This window comes from Cyprinodon variegatus, unplaced genomic scaffold (assembly GCF_000732505.1).
Source record: "Cyprinodon variegatus isolate N-32 unplaced genomic scaffold, C_variegatus-1.0 Scaffold178, whole genome shotgun sequence".
In the NCBI taxonomy this organism is placed as follows: Eukaryota; Metazoa; Chordata; class Actinopteri; order Cyprinodontiformes; family Cyprinodontidae; genus Cyprinodon; species Cyprinodon variegatus.
Genome location: NW_015150631.1, coordinates 66628 through 84554, shown reverse-complemented (window position 1 = coordinate 84554; position 17927 = coordinate 66628). Strand labels below are relative to the sequence as shown.

General features: G+C 38.6%; 1 protein-coding gene across 1 annotated transcript in view; it reads left to right on the top strand.

Moving 5' to 3' along the window:
• The window catches only part of LOC107087279 (muscleblind-like protein 1), a 39627-nt gene that overhangs the window by 17998 nt on the left and 3702 nt on the right, over window positions 1-17927 (top strand). The window contains exons 3-7 of the mRNA XM_015378774.1: window positions 11214-11384; window positions 11774-11998; window positions 13685-13924; window positions 14980-15033; window positions 16129-16282. Coding sequence (XP_015234260.1) covers window positions 11214-11384; window positions 11774-11998; window positions 13685-13924; window positions 14980-15033; window positions 16129-16282 — 844 coding nt within the window. The remainder of the gene's footprint in view (window positions 1-11213; window positions 11385-11773; window positions 11999-13684; window positions 13925-14979; window positions 15034-16128; window positions 16283-17927) is intronic.

Genomic DNA, 17927 nt, shown 5'->3' with positions numbered 1-17927 from the left:
TATATATATATATATATATATATATATATATATATAGATATATATGTGTGTGTGTACTGGAATCTGGACAACTAGGATAGAACAACAGTTAAAATTGTTATACCACTACATTAGTTAACCTCCTAGTTTGTGTTTATTTCTGTTGTCCTTTAGAGAACCAACTTCAACTTTCCTCCACTTTCTCAACAGTTCTTTCTTTCATCTCCGTCAATCAACATGCAAACAGAGATTCTACTAGTCAGCTTTGCTATTTTCTTCCCGTTGGGCAAGCGAGATCAGGGCAAAGCTATTCCCGTGTTACCTCTCTTAACACCTTTCTGCTGCATGGGCCTCTCCCTCTTGGCAGCTGTTAGAGCCATCAAGGAGGTTTTCCATTTGCTTTTTTGTGTTCCAAGCACAGGTATTAAACAAGAAATGCCACCAGAGTTATAGTACAATCGCCTCACCCTAGTGTACCATCTCAATAATATTACTACTTTTTATGGTTCATGATGTAGATTAATCCAGCTTGACATTAATCCAGCTGTGACTACTATATTACACTAAACACTGGCCCATCTCTAAGAATTTAAATATATTTAAAAAGAGAATTTATTTCTACAATTCAGAACTTATTACATTACAGCAATAAAAAAATCTATGAGAAATTTATGAGAATTGCCATAATATGCCCTCAGTTAAGTCGCATTATATTTGAATTACAGTATCATGCAGACTAAAAGGATGTTACTCAGAACGTGTTGAAAGATTTATTATAGACCCCAGTCATAGCAAGTGCAAAAAGGGCACAAATTTCAAAGAAAATTGAAAAAGAAGGACCTTTAAACTAAAACAGAAGGAATTTGGAAGATCCTTCATGTGTTACTGCCAGACCTCACGGAGATGATCGCACACAGAAACAGGATTAGACCAGTTGACAGTGGGATTAGAGTTGCAGATCGGATTAAAGCCTGTGAGATGAGATTAGCATAATGCATACCCGATTAAATCTGTTATTGCTGCAAACTAAATTAGTCATGAATCCTGGTGTCACAGAGGCAGGAGGAGACAGGAGCCTTTTGTTAATTTTGGTGGATGGGTAGGGGGCTGCCCTACAGACAAAATAGATAGAACCCTCGCTTACGGCAGTCCCACTTTGCAAAGGGCAATTCAAATACAAATCTGTCCTAAAAAGACTATTACAGACTCAACAGAGTCATCGTGGAGTCTTGATTTGCTGCCACAAGCTTATAGGATTTCTGTTAACTGACTCTTCTTTTTAACTCTCACTGGGAAATGGAGCTCAGAGATCTTTCCATTAACTGTCCAGGGCCCCCTCTTCATACTTAAATATTGGACATCTATTATTTGTTGCATTCATTATCATAAACCTTTCTTATTGTGCTTATCCTGCAGATAACAAAATGTTAGAAACTAACCTTGTTAGCCGTTTACACGAAGAAAAGAGGCACAGAAATCATCAGTCTAAGAAAGAGGAAGTGTTACAGGAGTCACATGAACATGTTTTGGTGTAAAAAGAGATAGCACACAGGAGGAGGGGGACATATCAGCAGAAAGACAGAGAGGTCTAAGTTTGGACCCAGGGCTCCAGTATACGTGACATCTGACCTGGGGGCATTTCTGAGAAGCATGTGTGAATAACTCATTGCTCTGCATATGTTTGTGACTCCGTCTCTCCCTATCTATGCGTCTGCTTCTGCACCATGTTAGCACAAATATCAGTGTATTTTTTTGTGTGTGTGCGTAATTAAAAACCTTGGATGTGCCTCGGTAATCTCCTCACTTTGTGTGCTCCTTTCTCAGTGGAGTACACCACCTTTTTGAATTCTGGTGTTGTTTTAGTGAGGGCGATAATGTGACGCTGTGGACATATTTGAACTATTATCATAGATTAACACTCCCTCGCATTGCCGTATCTCCACAAGCCCCAGCACATGCAGTAACATCAACTCCCAGACCACAGAACTGCAACACTGCTCAGTCTGTGCGCTGCAACCCAGCGGGGAGATAGGCTCGGTCTATGGGGTTTTAATGTGTATTTATGATCCAAAAACAAAATGATGTGTTTGACATAGCGTCTTTACATGAATATACAATCTTTTATAGTGTTTAGAAACTTCCTATGTGAAATAAATAAGGTTTTGTTGTTGAAAACAAAATATTAGAAGAGTTGTTTTATACATGTCACTGATTTAAACAAAGCAAAGTGTTCTTACATTCTGCTTAATGAGCCAGATGATGTGCACATACAACGTGCGCACCTACAACGTGCACATTGATGTATTTATATTCATACGTGCACGGTAGACAAAGAGACCAACCGCTGAGCCGGTTCCTTTGAGTCTCTGCTACTCTCCAGCGGAACAAAGCTTGTTTGACTGTTTGTGTGTGAAGAGAAGAGCTTTCATCTCAGCGTATGTTTGGACAGAAGACAGTGGAACGCAGGCCAGAGAACAGTGTGGCTTCGCACCCAAACAGCAGCTGAATACCATCATACTACAGCAGTGCTGCATGGACGATGAGCTGCGGGAGGTGGATTCACACAAAGGCTTTGGCTGCTGTTTGTCCCTTATGCTTTTAAAGATTTCATTTTGGATTTAGATTCGAAAACAATAAAAGTCAAACACAGCAGTCAGGAATAATTATGGGGTGTTATTTCTTTATTATATATTTATATTTCAACATTTTAGATAGATGGAATTATTTATATCAGGTTAAAAAGATGTGTATTAAACTTATTGCAAAAAGTGTCATGATGGGGTTGAGGATTTGAGGACCCAAATGCAGAGAGGAGTAGGCACAGATGAGTTTTTGATGATTTAATGAAAGTCCAAGGGGAACAGAGGCAAAAATACAAAAATACTGAAAACCAAACAAAAACCAATAAACGTCAGGGAAAATACTCAAAGGAATCAAGAGACTAGAAAGCAACGAAACTACATCAACAACACAAGAAACCAGCACTGAGTAAAGGCTCTGCTGCTCTTTTAAGCCCAGCACTCTCATGAGAAAGATTATCTTCACCTGTGTAGGCTCCCCAGGTTCTCCACAAAGATCCTCTCTGGGAGAGATGCATAACTCGCACTAACATAGATACACAGGAACCCTGACAAAATGACTACAGAACAATGGCAGAATTAATTCAAATAAATATTATGACAGAAGTTACAAAAAGCATTAATGAAGGAGATTACTGTAATTCGGAAACATGACAGCACAATTAAAAATAAGCAAATTTTGTTTAAATCAAAATTAGTTTCAATAAATTTACAGGCTGCTCAGTAACACAGTGGGTATACTGCTGCCTTGCAAAAAGAAGGGTCTTGGTTCAATTCCTGGCTTGGGGTCTTTCTGCAAGTATTTTGTGTGTTCTCCCTGTGCATGCAGGGGTTCTCTCTGGCTTCTTCCCGCAGTCCAAAGACATGACTGTTAGGTTCCTTTGCTTCTATAAAATTCTCCCTAGGTGTGAGTGTGTGAATGGTTGTTTGTCTCTGTGTTGCCCTGCTATGGACTGGCGACCTGTTGAGGGTGTAGCCCACCTCTTGCATGTAGGGCACCAGCACTGCTTGGGATAAGCATGACAGAAAATACATTCATTGTAATTCTGTCTTAGACTCATTAAATTAAGAACACAGTCTAAAATTAGCGGTAGGTGTCAAAGTCATGCAAAATAAATAACCCAACTACGGTAACTTCAATTGTATTTTAATTTAGCACTTTTTTCTGTGACAGTTTCTTTTTCTATATATGAAATATAATTTTTTATGGACCAAAAATGAATAAAAACAGAATATTTCCATAATTGAGCAAACTTTTCTAATATGTTTTTTTGCACATGGCTGAGGATTAACAAAAACGTAATGTTTCAGAACCACGAAAACTCCTTTTTTTACACATTTTCTATAGTTTAAATGTTTTTAAAGAGATGCTGAAGATAACAATAGATCAACTCAGGTTATTCCTTCCTGACCTGCTGCGGCTGCAGACTGCCAGTCAACCGACTGAAAGAAAGCTACTGCACATATCACCTGCTTGCAAGAAACCCAAGTTTAGCTGTCTGGTAACATCAGCTTGTTATACTTTTGTCACTCTAATAAAAGAACACCAAAAAGTAAATTATATCCTGAACAACAAACATATCTATTTTTAAGCTACTACTATTTGTATCAGTATAAAAAAATAGTAGGTAAATTTGTAAATATCTTAACTGCCATTATTAATATCTCAGTTTTTGTAGCAGTAGAAATATGGGTACACTTTATTTAGTTTGACAGCAATAATATCATGAAAAACTTTAGTACTTCTACGTTGTGTATATAATACAATAAATTATACCATTAAACTCTCATAACAACCTTAGGTCAGATTTCTCTTAAAATTATTCGGTGACACTTTGCTGGGAAATATTCCTTTATTACACAATGTTAAATATTAAATAAAACACAATGAGGTATGCAGAACACCAAGGCATGGATTAATGTGCAGCCAGTGTAAATCTAAAAAAAGGATTTTTTTTTAAATATTGACCTTAATGTATTTATACTTAGTTTAATATTTAGTTCTAGATATCAGAAGACTCACAGGTTAGTAGCAGAGACAAAGAAATCTGAAAACGTCTTCCATGTACAGTAGCTTTATTCTTTATAATCAAATATTAGGGTTCTCAGGTCACAAGGTTTGTGTCTATTGCATATAGTTTTTGTAAAATGTTACCGGAGCACATGCATTTTAAACCTTGCTGCATGCTTTACCTCCTTCCCAAAAAGAATGGGATTCAGCCACACCCAGCATTCTTTCAGCATTGCTTCACTGTTTGTTTAATTCCCACATAGTCACAAAAGCAGGGTGTGTGTCTTTGGGTAAGAGACAGCCAGTTAGAGGGGAGTGGGATCAGGGCGGGACATGTTTTTACAACTTATCATCAAACAGTCTGCCCAGTAGCCAGTGGGATTATTGTTCCCAGTTTGGCCTGCATGGCTATCGGCTGCTCTGATCTTAACGGGTGAAGCTCAGACTTCCAGAGAAAACACGTTAACAGAAAAACCTTGCTTACCGATGTTTTTTTGCTGTAAACTATAAGGTTACTGCACTTAAAATTTAATGTGCAGAATCCCTTTGAGTAACGAGGAGAAATATTTATCTTGCCTTGCTCACAACCTGCTCTGACTCTGGGGAATTAGCTAATGATGCTGGTGAATCATTCAGAAAGCGATCACTGTTGTTTTTCATCATTGCAGGCAAACATTAGGCACAGTTCATTCTATTCCCTCTTCACGTTCCCATTATATTCCTCATTTCTTTTCCTAAAAGCATCCTGGGGCTTTAAGTGGGCCTTCATTGCAGTTTTCAAACGTTTCATTTGCATGATTACATTTAAATTGTATCAGTGTCTCAACATGGTTTTCCCGAACAATTTTGCAGCTTAGTAGTCGATAGGAACATAGAAATATGGAAGATGACACCTCTATCATTTGTTTTCATTGAGAGTGACCTTTTTAATTACTGGCATGGACATGGAACAAATTGGGCTAGTGTAGAGACACACAGATGCATCTGAACTAATTATGGCTGCAAGGCGAGTAGTGATTTCTTCTCTGACTGTCTCTGTCTGCCAGTGATCAGACAGGCAGCTCTGTTGCTGTGGACACCATCTGTAGCTACTCCTCAAGGCCACTGATGTCACCATAACAGAAACAAACACGGCAGCGTCTTCCTTTCGTCTTTGACCGCATCACTTTGCAGCACTTGACAGTCCCCTGTTTTTTGATCACGTCGTTCTTCTTCTGCAACTTCTAAAATTTCCCTGACGCAGCCCTCGCGCTGCCTCGCAGGGCTCCCGCTTTCCCTCATTCTCCTCTTACTCTGACTGACGTTTCCTCTTCTGGGACCAGACTTGCTTATTCAAAATGGCTACCCGTTCTGGTAGCAGGCATGTTCTTTGAAAATCTCGGCTAGGGGCAGATCTGGTTACTCAAAATCAAGAATATATATATATTTTTTTATTCTCCTTTTACTCACATTTACAGTTCTCCTGTTGCTGACTCTGGCAGTCAGGGAAGTCTAGGTCATGTGAGGTGAACGCAACATGATCTTTTATGTCTTTATAACCCCCTCCGCCCACCCTCCCCACCGCTCTGAAATCACACCCACACTTTCCACCCCTCACCGCCTATCATTTTTATGCTTTGGTCTACCTGCTTTCAACTCCTTTTTTTCTCCCTTTTCATGCTCATGCTGTACTCTCTTGCCACAGAGCTGCACATCTCAGCATGTGGCCTGTCAGAAAATTACGTTAACGTGAGCTCTGAAGTGTCTGGTGTGGAATAATAAAAATGTTTCATATTCCCCTTTGGAGGAAGAAAAATCCTGCGTTTATCAAATTAGAAGAATGAATCATTTCATTGCTTTCTCTTTACAAAGTGTTGTTTTACTCCCAGTTCTGATGTCTCAGGAAAATCTGTATGATGCTACTTAAAGGTATAAAAAAAATAAAATAAAAATCTTTATTGTCCCACAATAAAAATTCACTCTGCATTTTAACTCATACCCTTGGATGCAGTGGGCTGCCATTGTGTGGCACCCAGGGAGCAGAGTGGGGTTAAGGGTCTTTTCCCCATTTTCACTTACCGGTGGTGAGTCTGACATAGTGGAAAAATTGCAAAACTTTTGGAAAGTAAGCTTGCATGAGCGATGCAAACAGCAACTTTTAAACAGAGCGTGCACGAGGCGAAATGGGCTTGTTCATGCTCTCTCGCACATTTAATAGTCCGTTTCTCTCGGAAGCGGGTACAGGATTGTGCATATGCGTTTTTTTGTGGAGAGGGTGGGGCTTTTAAAAGACTACCTTTAAAGATATGACTTATCTGTAGTCTAATTAATCTTTCTTACATCCTGTCTTATTATATTAACAGACCTCCATGTTTTTCATTGCAATTATATGCAATAGAGCAGCACAAACTAACGGATAAAAAACTATGCATAGTTTTTATAAACAGCATTTTTGTATATATATTATCTTTTTTATATGTATCCAGTGGAACCAAGTTGTAATGTATGATCAGATAACAGGAATACATTGTTCCTGGAAAAGGTTTTTATATTTACCAGAGGAAATTAGTGAGTTACATGCATGGTGAAAGAACGCAGCAGACAGATTGGGGATAAAGTGGTGTTTCAGAAGTCTAAAGCAGGGTTAGGTTTTTAAACAATATCATAAGATTTGGAAATCTTACAGAACACTGTTTGGTCTGAAAATGGACAGATTATGGCACGAATGTTAAATCTAAAAAAGCTGAAGAGATCCATACCTAAATATTAGTTGTGCGTTCTACAAATCCATCCTTTGAGGAGGAGGGACACTATGAAATTAATTGTTGAAAGAAACCTATAAGGTGTCCCGTGTGTCCAGGTATGGACAGAAGCGTGTAGAAAAATAAGAACATTTAAAACACTGTGTGGAGGAAAACACCACTCATAATACCACATATGGACCCAGTAGCGTTTGACCGAGTTAAATGGAAAGTTAGTCAAAGCAAACCTGTTAGGGCCTAAAAAGCACTTGGGGCTGGATGAAGTTTCACCTTCCAATAGAAAAACAGCCCTAATGATACAACTGGAATGGTTCTGATCAAACAAACTGCAAAGACGAATTTCCAAACATTTTAGTCTGTACTGTAGATACAGAGACATTAATCAAAACACTTATATCTTTATTGTTAAAATCTCCATACAATACACATTTGGAATTAAACAGCAAAAATAAACAAACTAATGATTTGAACAAACTGCTTTAGCAGTTATGTTGTGTTTTACAGATTATTTCACTGTTTGTTAGACAAAAATATCAACAAATATCAGTATATTTGAAGTATGATTCATAACAGTTACTGTTTGGAGTTAGGTGATAACTGAGGTCATGAGAAGCTTTTTTTAATTCGGTTTGTTTTTAAGAGCGGCACTTAAGTTATAACCTAAAAAAAAGCTGTACAGTTGGAAATGTTTGAGTTTCTTATCGTCACTTTTGTTACAATGAAAGATCCAGTCAGGAAAAATCCTGCATAATTGTATTAATTACATCAGGTGCAGATTTACCATTAGGCAAAACTAGGCAGTTGCCTAGGACCACAAGTTCCTGGCGGCCCCATAAAACTTTTTTCACATGTACAGTTAATACAGCTATTACTTATTTGTGCACACTGATAAGGTTTTTGATCAAGATCCTTTCATCAAAATGACATCAGAATGCTAATAATATTAAGAGTGTCTTATCCCCCCCTTCATTGTCCACCATATCAGTCCATTTGCTGGACATCTGCACAAAGATCCAAACAGTAGCGAACCATTTGAAAACAGATGGCGCGAAGAGCAGTGTTGCCAATTTATTTATTTTTTGTTGCTTAATCTAGTGCAATGTAAGACCCCTCTGGCTCTTTTATATTTTAAAAAGTGCCTAGCGCCACATCAAGTGACTTTTTTCTGTTAGTGGAGACTTTGCAGACCTTGGCGACAACATATAAAAGCACCAAACTCTGCTCTCCAAAGCAAGTAGATTTGAAACCCCACCTCCTGCTCACCTCTCTCTTGTCTGCTGTCATGATTCATGCAGCTATTATTTCATTCATTCAAATGAAAAATGGAGAAGAGAAAAGCAGATCGTGGCTTGTCTACAGTGGAAAGAAGGACTGTGTTATCTACCTTTGCTTCTGCCTTTTTGGAAACACAGGAAGGAGCACTTAGCTAAGTGAGAATGGGTTTAGTGATTGGAAAAATCTTTCACTCCTTGAAATGTCAGCTGAGCACATCGCCAATATGAAAAGAAAAGAGGACAAAAGAAAACATAGAGAGGCAAACAACAAGAAAAATAATAAGAAGAGAGGGACAAAAAGTAGAACAAGTAATATATGTCAATTTAATTAAATGTCTGTATAATTGGCCTGTTTTATGTGTTGTCTTCTCAGTTTATGCCTGTTTTTGCCGAGGCCCCCAAATTTCCTAATTCCGTCTTTGGATTACATGATAATTAACAAATCATTATGAAAAAATTCTATGCCCATATTGCCACCGCTGATGCAGTGATTTTTTTTCTTATTCAATAAGAAACATATTTACACAAAAGGGTAAACATGCAATCATTTCCTGTTCTTTGTTTTTAAAAACCTTATAAAAACTTCCCTTTTTAATTCATACATTACTTTGTGTTTATCGCCCACCTACAGTTAATTTCTTTAAACTACCCTACACTTTTTTGCACCATGGGACATTACTTCAGAGTTAAATTATTATTCCCTTTGCAGCCAGATCTAAGCTCCAACTAACATATTTGGTATTAAGCACACTTGTGGGGAGGGTGTCTAAATATTTAGGGACTAAGCCCTATCTTTTGCTTTATTGGTGTTATTTTTACGTCTATCTGACACTTTAGGCACTCGCTAAAACATTAAACATTTTTTTTTTCTTCTAAAATGAGACGTGATATATGGGATCATGTTCCACTTCCTAAAGGATTTTATCAGAAAACCACCCTACAACAAGCTTCGTAGGCTGTAATTCATAATGCAAGCCGAGCAGAAGATCATAGACTTCATATAGAGGTCCATAAATCCAAGTCCATGAATTCTTAATTGGTGTCAGCCTCCCATTAGCTGCACACGCCGCAATATCCTTAAAAGGAAATGCAGGAAGAGTCAGAGGTGGCTGGTTTAAACAAATGGAAAAAACAAAACAACTATATCATCAACGATGGTTCTTGTTTGCCTCCTTTATACGCACCTGGCTCGTGCTCCAGTGTCAGTGAAAGTAAAAGAAGAATGTGGAGTGTGATACAGTCACGTCAGCGTGCGGAGATAAATCCTGGTGAGGTCAGCTCTTTCAGCGAGGGATAGGTGCCACATTCAGATAAGCTGTGCTGCTGCAATGAAAGTAAATACATGTCGTTTATGCATTGTGGGCCTGGTTGTGAATGTGTGTTTTTCATGTCTGTGCTAGAAATATCTGATAGCGGTCATATGAGAATGACTCTTGAAAGAATGCACTCTGGATTGAAAATAAATGGTACTAATCTGGCTGGATGATTCTAAAACCTAAAAATATACAATTTGTAGCAGCAAGCTGAAAGCCATATTAGTTTTAAATGATTATCCAGAAGCCTTGATGCGTTGACCTCTGAATGACTCCTGGGATAATCTAGTGTGATCATATCAGAGTATTTATGGTGTCACTTAGACATGTTGTATGGCTAAACATGATGTCTGGAGAAAAACACCGCAGTGTTTCAGTCATTCCCCCCCTTGGGGCTGTTGCACACATGCACACACGTCTCAGCTGGGATGAACAGAAATAGCATCTGTTAACAATTACTGACAGACTGAGCGCAATTTGAATGTGACAGTTTGACATTGACCAATCATTATTTCCCCAAGGCTGTGGAGTATATTCCCCAAATACAAACTTAAGCTGTTATTGAAATTCAATAGAAGTTGATATATAGTGTTTTTCATATTCTTAATATCTATGTAGATTTTTTGTTTCTGCAGACATAAATTATATTGGCAGATATTATTATAGTTCTGGAACATTAAGGATGTTCTCCATTTAAAGACAACTAAATCCAGATGAGACTGATTGACAGTATTTTAAATCACATTTAGTCATCAGTTTGTACCTTTTGTCACTTATTCAGGATCTTTGTGCCTTTTGTCTACTAAGGGTGAGGGGAAAATTGATTTGGTGACATTTGTGATTTTTCGGCTTCCCAATATAACATCGATCTTTCAGTTCCTGGTACTGATTTTAAAATAAACAAAACATTTTCACCTAAAACAATGAGGGAAAATGGGCCACCTCTGCACTGCCACTCTGGTAGATGGCGCCGTGGAGCCCTTTTGCCATATCTGTAGATGAGGCACTCACACTGGAAGAGGTGGACTGACTCAAACCCTGAACAACATGGATACCAAAATAACTGCATGATCAGTATTGTATGTTCTGATGAACATTTGAAGCACTTGTTTTTTTATCTATACCTTTAATTTGATAGCTGGGAAACACATGGCAATATATAGTGATATTGCAATATTGCGATAGTATCATATTGTGACACCTGTTGTATCGCATCATCCATGCCGAGACTCACCCTTTTGTCTACACATTTCACGGGAACAATACCTGCATCTGTCAGTAATACAGGATTCTGTCACTCTCTTTTTTCCTCTCAGGGCCGTTGTTCCAGGGAGAACTGCAAGTACCTGCACCCTCCTCCCCATCTAAAGACCCAGCTGGAGATCAATGGCAGGAACAATCTGATTCAGCAGAAAAATATGGCCATGCTAGCCCAGCAGATGCAGCTCGCCAATGCTATGATGCCTGGCACTCAGCTACCCCCCATGGTGAGACGACGTACATTTGTTGAATTTACAAAGGCCACTGTGCTGTTATGCAAGGTGTTGAATTCAAAATCCAGTCAATACCACTGAGTTATATTTATTTAGGGGCATCAGTTTTGGAGGTGCTGAAAACAGACACACAAAACACTTTTTAGATTTTTACCTACAATAATTCAAACTATTTGTGCATCAACTCCAAATAAAACACTGTGAAAAAATTACAATGACATGGAAGTTGAGGTTTTTGTTTAAAAATTGATCAATATTGAAAGGTTTAGGTTTGAATACTTTTTCAAGGCGTTCTATTTTGCTTAATCTGTTTTCTAAGTGTATTGATTTGCTCTGCAAGTTTTTTTCTATTGATTTTAAATGTGACTTTTTTCCTGCTTCAGCCCATGTTTTCGATGACACCAGGCCTGGCCACCAATGCAAGCGCAGCAGCAGCTGCTGCCGCTGCAGCCTTCAACCCTTACCTGAGCCCAATGTCTCCAAGCCTGATGCCTCCAGAGATCCTGCCCAGCACCCCTGTGCTTATGTCATCCAGCCCCAACGTTAGCCAAGTTCCCAACGCTGCTGCTGCTGCAGCCCAGAAACTGCTGAGAACAGACAGACTTGAGGTAACAGGCAACCCAATAGGTGCACCCAGACCAGTTTATTTTCAGGGAGCAACTGAAAACATTATAGACTTCATAGTAGATGCGTAAAAACAGTAGCGTAAAAACAAAATAAATAAACTCTTACCGTCTAAGTTGTGAGTCAGAATTGACAGAGTCAATCATGTTACAGTGTCATTTGATTTTTTTATTACTTTATTCACTACCAGGAAGTCTGAACCTGTGTAAAAATTTCACCTGGTTAAAGAGAATGCCAACAGTTTCCAGTAAGAGGAAAACAACAGAAAATGAACTGATTATTTACTGTAATGTTGCATATGGGTATTTATCAAATTCGCTCTCTTGATTTTGGTTTTTTATATTAGTTGTAAGGGGAGTCAGTAGCACAAAAGCTGTTTTTACTTAATATTTAAAAGTGAGTGCTGCCCTCTGCTGTCTCAATGGTAGAGGCTTCTTAGTATTAGATTTAGTCATTATGTTTGCTTGACAAATATTTACTTTCATGTCTTAACTGTGTCCCGTTATCATGCAATAAAGCAAGTAAATGAATACATTTTAAAAGGAACAATTTTGACCAATAATGTAATGACTAAGCAAAAAGAAAAGGTTGCTTTCTTTTCTTGAACTCTAACACTTTCCAAGTGTTCGAACTAGCCGCTGCACTCAACAAAAAATTCTTCAGATGCATCTGGAAATTAAGTTATTAACTTCAAGTGTAAGAAAATAATGAATATTCCAAATAAAGAACATGTATTTCTTAAATCACCTCTTACATTCCTTATTAAGAAGAAAAAGGGCTGCATAGATTGTATCCTTATGGTTTAACTTGAGGACAATGCAATCCACTTTACCCCTTTTATTAATCAGCTGAAAAAGCTGTAAAACCGCTAAAAAGTCTGTTTAAGAGAAAATTCAGTCAGTTTGTGTGTTATATGATTATAGGATGCATCTGTTGTGTTTTTTAGATGAATACATTTTTAACCCAATTCTATTCTACATTTTTAAATCAACAGGCTGGTGTCTATTAATAGGTAGTTAAAAGACACCGGTTGTGTTTTGATTATTGGTTGCTACAGAGATTTTTCAGCAACTTTAAGATTTATTTTTATATTTTCCATTTACCAATTTTAGTCAGTGACCCTGTGCTCTTTCAAGTTATTATGTTTTACTCTTACCATGTTACTATATGGCTGATGCTAGTGCTCTGTCTCATCTAGATGAAGCCTAGTTAGTGTTTGTTTAAAAACTTTTTTTTTAAAGTTAGTTTCAAAATCTTTAAAATGCTCAAACAGTTTTTTTTTTTCAGAAAACAAATAGTGATGAAGTCCCAAAGATCACTGTTATCAGAGTAGCTTTATTTCAAAGCTACATCTGCCAAGCTATCATCAGTTTGCCTGCAGAGCAGCTGATTGCAGATCAGCTATCTGAGCAGATAGCCTCACTGATTGCTCAGACATTTTCTACTTGTTAGAATTCTGCTACTACTGATTGTTTGTAGTCATGAATCAATATTAAAAGAACTTTAAAACATTTAATGGATTCTATTAAAATAACTTCTGATCAACATCTTGTTTGCTAATTGTAATTTATTCAAAAGCAAGCTGTGAGCTTAACTAAAACATGTTTATACATGTCAGCTGTCTCACACTGTTTTTTGATATTTATTTGATATCCCTCTGTGTTGTTCAGGTGTGTCGTGAGTATCAGAGGGGAAACTGTGCTCGGGGGGAGGGCGAGTGCCGCTTCGCTCACCCCGCAGATAGCACCATGATCGACACCAACGATAACACCGTAACCGTGTGCATGGACTACATCAAGGGTCGGTGCACTAGGGAAAAGTGCAAGTACTTCCACCCTCCTGCCCATCTGCAGGCTAAAATTAAGGCCACCCAGCATCAGGTGAACCAGGCCACGGCTGCCGCGGCCATGGTGAGCTTTCGCTTTTAGTAAGGCTGCACTCATTTAAAGCCCACAAAATGCAGAGTAAGGAGTTTTTACATTCACAGCAAGCCTAACAGTTTTAAGATAAAGTACCTGCAGAGTTTATGCCCTTAGACTCATGATCACCTTCATGTTTGAACATGTCTCGCTTTCCTAATTGTTTTTTATTTTGTGTAACATTATCAGTTCTGCTTTTGCCAGGTCAAATATTAAAAAGGTCTGCATGTTGGTTTGGGGTCAAATCTGCTCAGTGCTGGATGACATGAAGAAGGACAAGACAATAGTCTACTGTAACCAGGACTGCTGTTATGTCAAGCGGTTTGCTTCCTCTTTTGTTAAACCGAATGTTTCGTTCCTCGTTCATCTCATCTCAGACAACGAGCAGAATCCAGTTCCTTTTCTGTCTCTCTCTCTCTCTCTCAGGCTGCCCTCATTTATGACCCATTGTTTCTGTTGTTCCTCTATACAACTTCTCTTCCTCTTAATATTATTTAAAACTTCATTGTGCCTTCTGTCTTTTCCTGCTGTAACGGTGCCGGTGAATTCTAGTGCAGCCACACACGTCCGTTAATCTCTACATGTGCTTTTAGTGGTACAGCAATACAGAGAACATGGGGGTGAATCATTGTAATGTCAACCCGACTACAGTGTGCACAGTGAAACAGAAAAAATGTCAAATTAAACCTCTATACATTTTGCTGTTTATTCCCTGCGGCTCTTTATTAATTACATGTTGAATAATTTTCTGTTTTCATGTATTCCTGTGTGAAAATAACCTCTGTAGACCAGTAGTTATCATCTCTCTGATGATGATTTAACTGTTGAGTAGTAGAGCTAATGTCCACACTGTGCATGCATTAGCCCTGTTATCCCCTTTGTATATTGCATTCCAATGATTTGTTTTTTTTATTTGTTTTGTTTTTCTCACCTGTACCCAAACTGCACTGCTGCCCCCATGATGCACCTCTGCTTGCTGGTTTATGTTAATGCGCTTGAACCCCATTGGCCCATTGCCATCATGTGCTCGCTGCCTGCTAATTAAGACTCAGTCGGCTGTCAAATCACTGAAGCGACCCCTCGACGCAACCTTTGACCTGGTACTATGACCTTTCACCTTTTAGCTTGGCACGCATGTGGCTTTGTTGTGCAGCAGTGTTTTAACCAAAGATACCTAGCTACTTTTTCACACTGTTTGTCTCAGTGCAATGTGTGTTTCTTTTCCTCTTGATACTTTGTAATATCTGCTTGTGATGAAATGATTGTGGCGTGTTGCACTTAAAGCTTTGTGCGTCGGAAAAAACACAAATTTGGTGGTGCAGATTGCAATTGGGAGCCACGATCATTTCATTTCCTGCAGCCTTTTTAACAAAAGTTAGCGAGGGTTAGGGAAGCAGAGCTTCTATAAAAGTGGCATGGCTTTGGTCTTGTGTCTAATTGTTAGTGTCAACCAATTATGTGCATGTCTGTGTTGCTAATGCATGTGATATGGATGTGGGTGGGGGCTAGGCTAACCAATCAAGAGTGATCCTACCTTATCGGGTTAATTGTTTAAAAAAAAGGGGGAAAAAATGATAGTTCACTCATCTCTTGATCTTGTCACAAATACTCAGAAGTCAAGAATGGCCTAATGCCAAGATATATAGTGTGCTATGCCTTGCAAATAAAGAACTTTTTTTTTTTTCTTGGCTTTAAACCATTTTTGATTGTTTTTGTTCTTGTTGTTTTTCTGAGAGTGAACCATCACTTAAACATGGCTTATACAGTTTATCATGGAGCTAGCAGTGCAGCCTCCCTTTTTCTGTGCTTACTACCTGTTTCACTTTGTTAGCAGCCTTGTTGTTTTAATGGTTAATGCTTGCTTTATAAGTCGGCCTTATGAGTGTAAAGTTAATTATAACTATTTAATTAATATTAAATGCTTGTCAGCTCATAGCTCCAGTAGGCATCATGCTCCTGCTTGTGTAGTATTTGTGTCAGACTGCTGCTTGCTTGCTACTGATGATATATTGTAATTGTTGTACACAAAGATGTTGTGACTGTTTCTCTGAGGGTCTCTAACGTTGTTTTTGTTTTCTTCCCTGTTTTTGCCTCTTTCTAACACACCTTCTCTAAATTCCACACACCTCTTCCTGTCTATCTCTGCCTTTTATTTATTTTCTTTCTCGCTGTCCTCCCTCCATGTGGATGGGCAGGGCATCACCCCTAGTGTCATGGCTCCCCTCCCAAAGCGGGCAGCCCTGGAGAAGGCCAACGGGGCCACAGCCATGTTTAACACCGGCATGCTTCAGTACCAACAAGCCCTGGCCAGCATGCAGTTTCAGCAGCAGGCTGCTTTCCTCCCATCAGGTATGGCTTCCGGAGCAACCAGCCAGTGGATGGTGGATCACTCTAACCTGGCTCCTTTGCTTGGCTGGGGTTCAGCTGTGTGATAGATAGCAGCATATTTCAGTGCAATAGTTCAACAATTTATCAGACAGGAGGAAATTACAGTACAAAGTAAACAACAACAACTTCCACATCTAACCGACAGAATTAACACATCCAGTGGCTTGCAGAAGTTTTCATAACAGTGGATGTTCCAGTTTTGTTATGAAAGGATATGTAGGCTAAAACAAAGTCTTTATATGTTAAATGAGAACAAGTTTTGTGCATTTCTTTACAGAACACTTACCAAATGCTTAGCACGTTTGTTTACGGCCCCCTTTACTCCGATACCTGAACTGAAAGTTTAGAGATTTTTCAGTGAAGGCTTCAGGATTTTTTTGTAAACAGGTGTTAATAAATAGAACCAGGAAAACATCAGAAAGGTCAGAGATTAGTATGTATATATGTAGGTAGTAAGTAGATAAGTATGAAGCAGACCTGCGTTATAAAACGTTATCTCAAGCTTTGAAGTGACCTTAGATCTTATTCAACGTAAGACAAAGTGGGATCCTACCAAGACTATGACTACTACAGATACTGGAGGTCGCAAAGAGGCTAATGGTAGCTCTGGATGAGGTCAAACACAAATGACACAGCTCTAAATGTGGAGGAAAACCTGAACTCTAGATCCAGCATTCTCAAACTTCAGATATCAAGAGTGATTTTCGTGCAGCTGTTAGATGCATCTGCTCCTCCTCAAGGACATTCGCAAGTTCAGCAGCAGAATTATCATGAACCTCTCATTTATTTTGGTATGTTGGAGAATGGAGATGTTTTAAGGTTGCAGGACACCAGGTCTCCTAAAGACCTGGAGTTGAAGAAACCTTTTTTGTCCAATGATACCTTAACGACAAAACACAGTAGTGGCGGCATCATACTGAGGGGCTACAAACACATGCTAAAGCCTTTGGTAGGTTGTGGTGTAACAAAATGTTGCAACATTTAAATGAGATAAGGACTTAAGCAAGACACTGCATGTCATTTTCGTAGTGTAATGGGAGAGCTTATATATGTGCTTTGTATGAAATTGCATGGCCTTATAAGTTAAAACGGGGTTTTAATCTCTTTCTTCCTACTAATTGTATTAAAAATATCAACCTATTGAGATTAGTGAAAATTGTGGATGCAATTAGCTAAATATGGAATAAACTGTAATCAGACTGTATCAGAACAGTGTACAGGGGGCTACTCGTGATTCTGAGACTTTGCTTTGGGCTCAATGCTGAAATCTGTATTTAAAGTTTGATGGTTTTATTGATTCTCCTCCTGTGACACTTATCAAATTAAACACTACTCTATTCTTCAGACAAAAGTCTTAGTCACCTCTGCACCTTCTCCAGTCACTGATGTCTGTGTTTGGGAAATATTAACCTTTTCTCCCACGTTATCTCTCCCTTCCCTCTAACGAATCTTGTGATGGGCTGTTTTGATTTCTCTTCCCAACCCAATCCACTTCCTGTTGCACTGCATGATGGGCAGGCTCAATATTGTGCATGACACCTACAGCCAGCGTTGGTAGGTTCCAGCCTTTCCTTATTTAGTTTTTTTGTTTTTGTTTTTGTTTTTG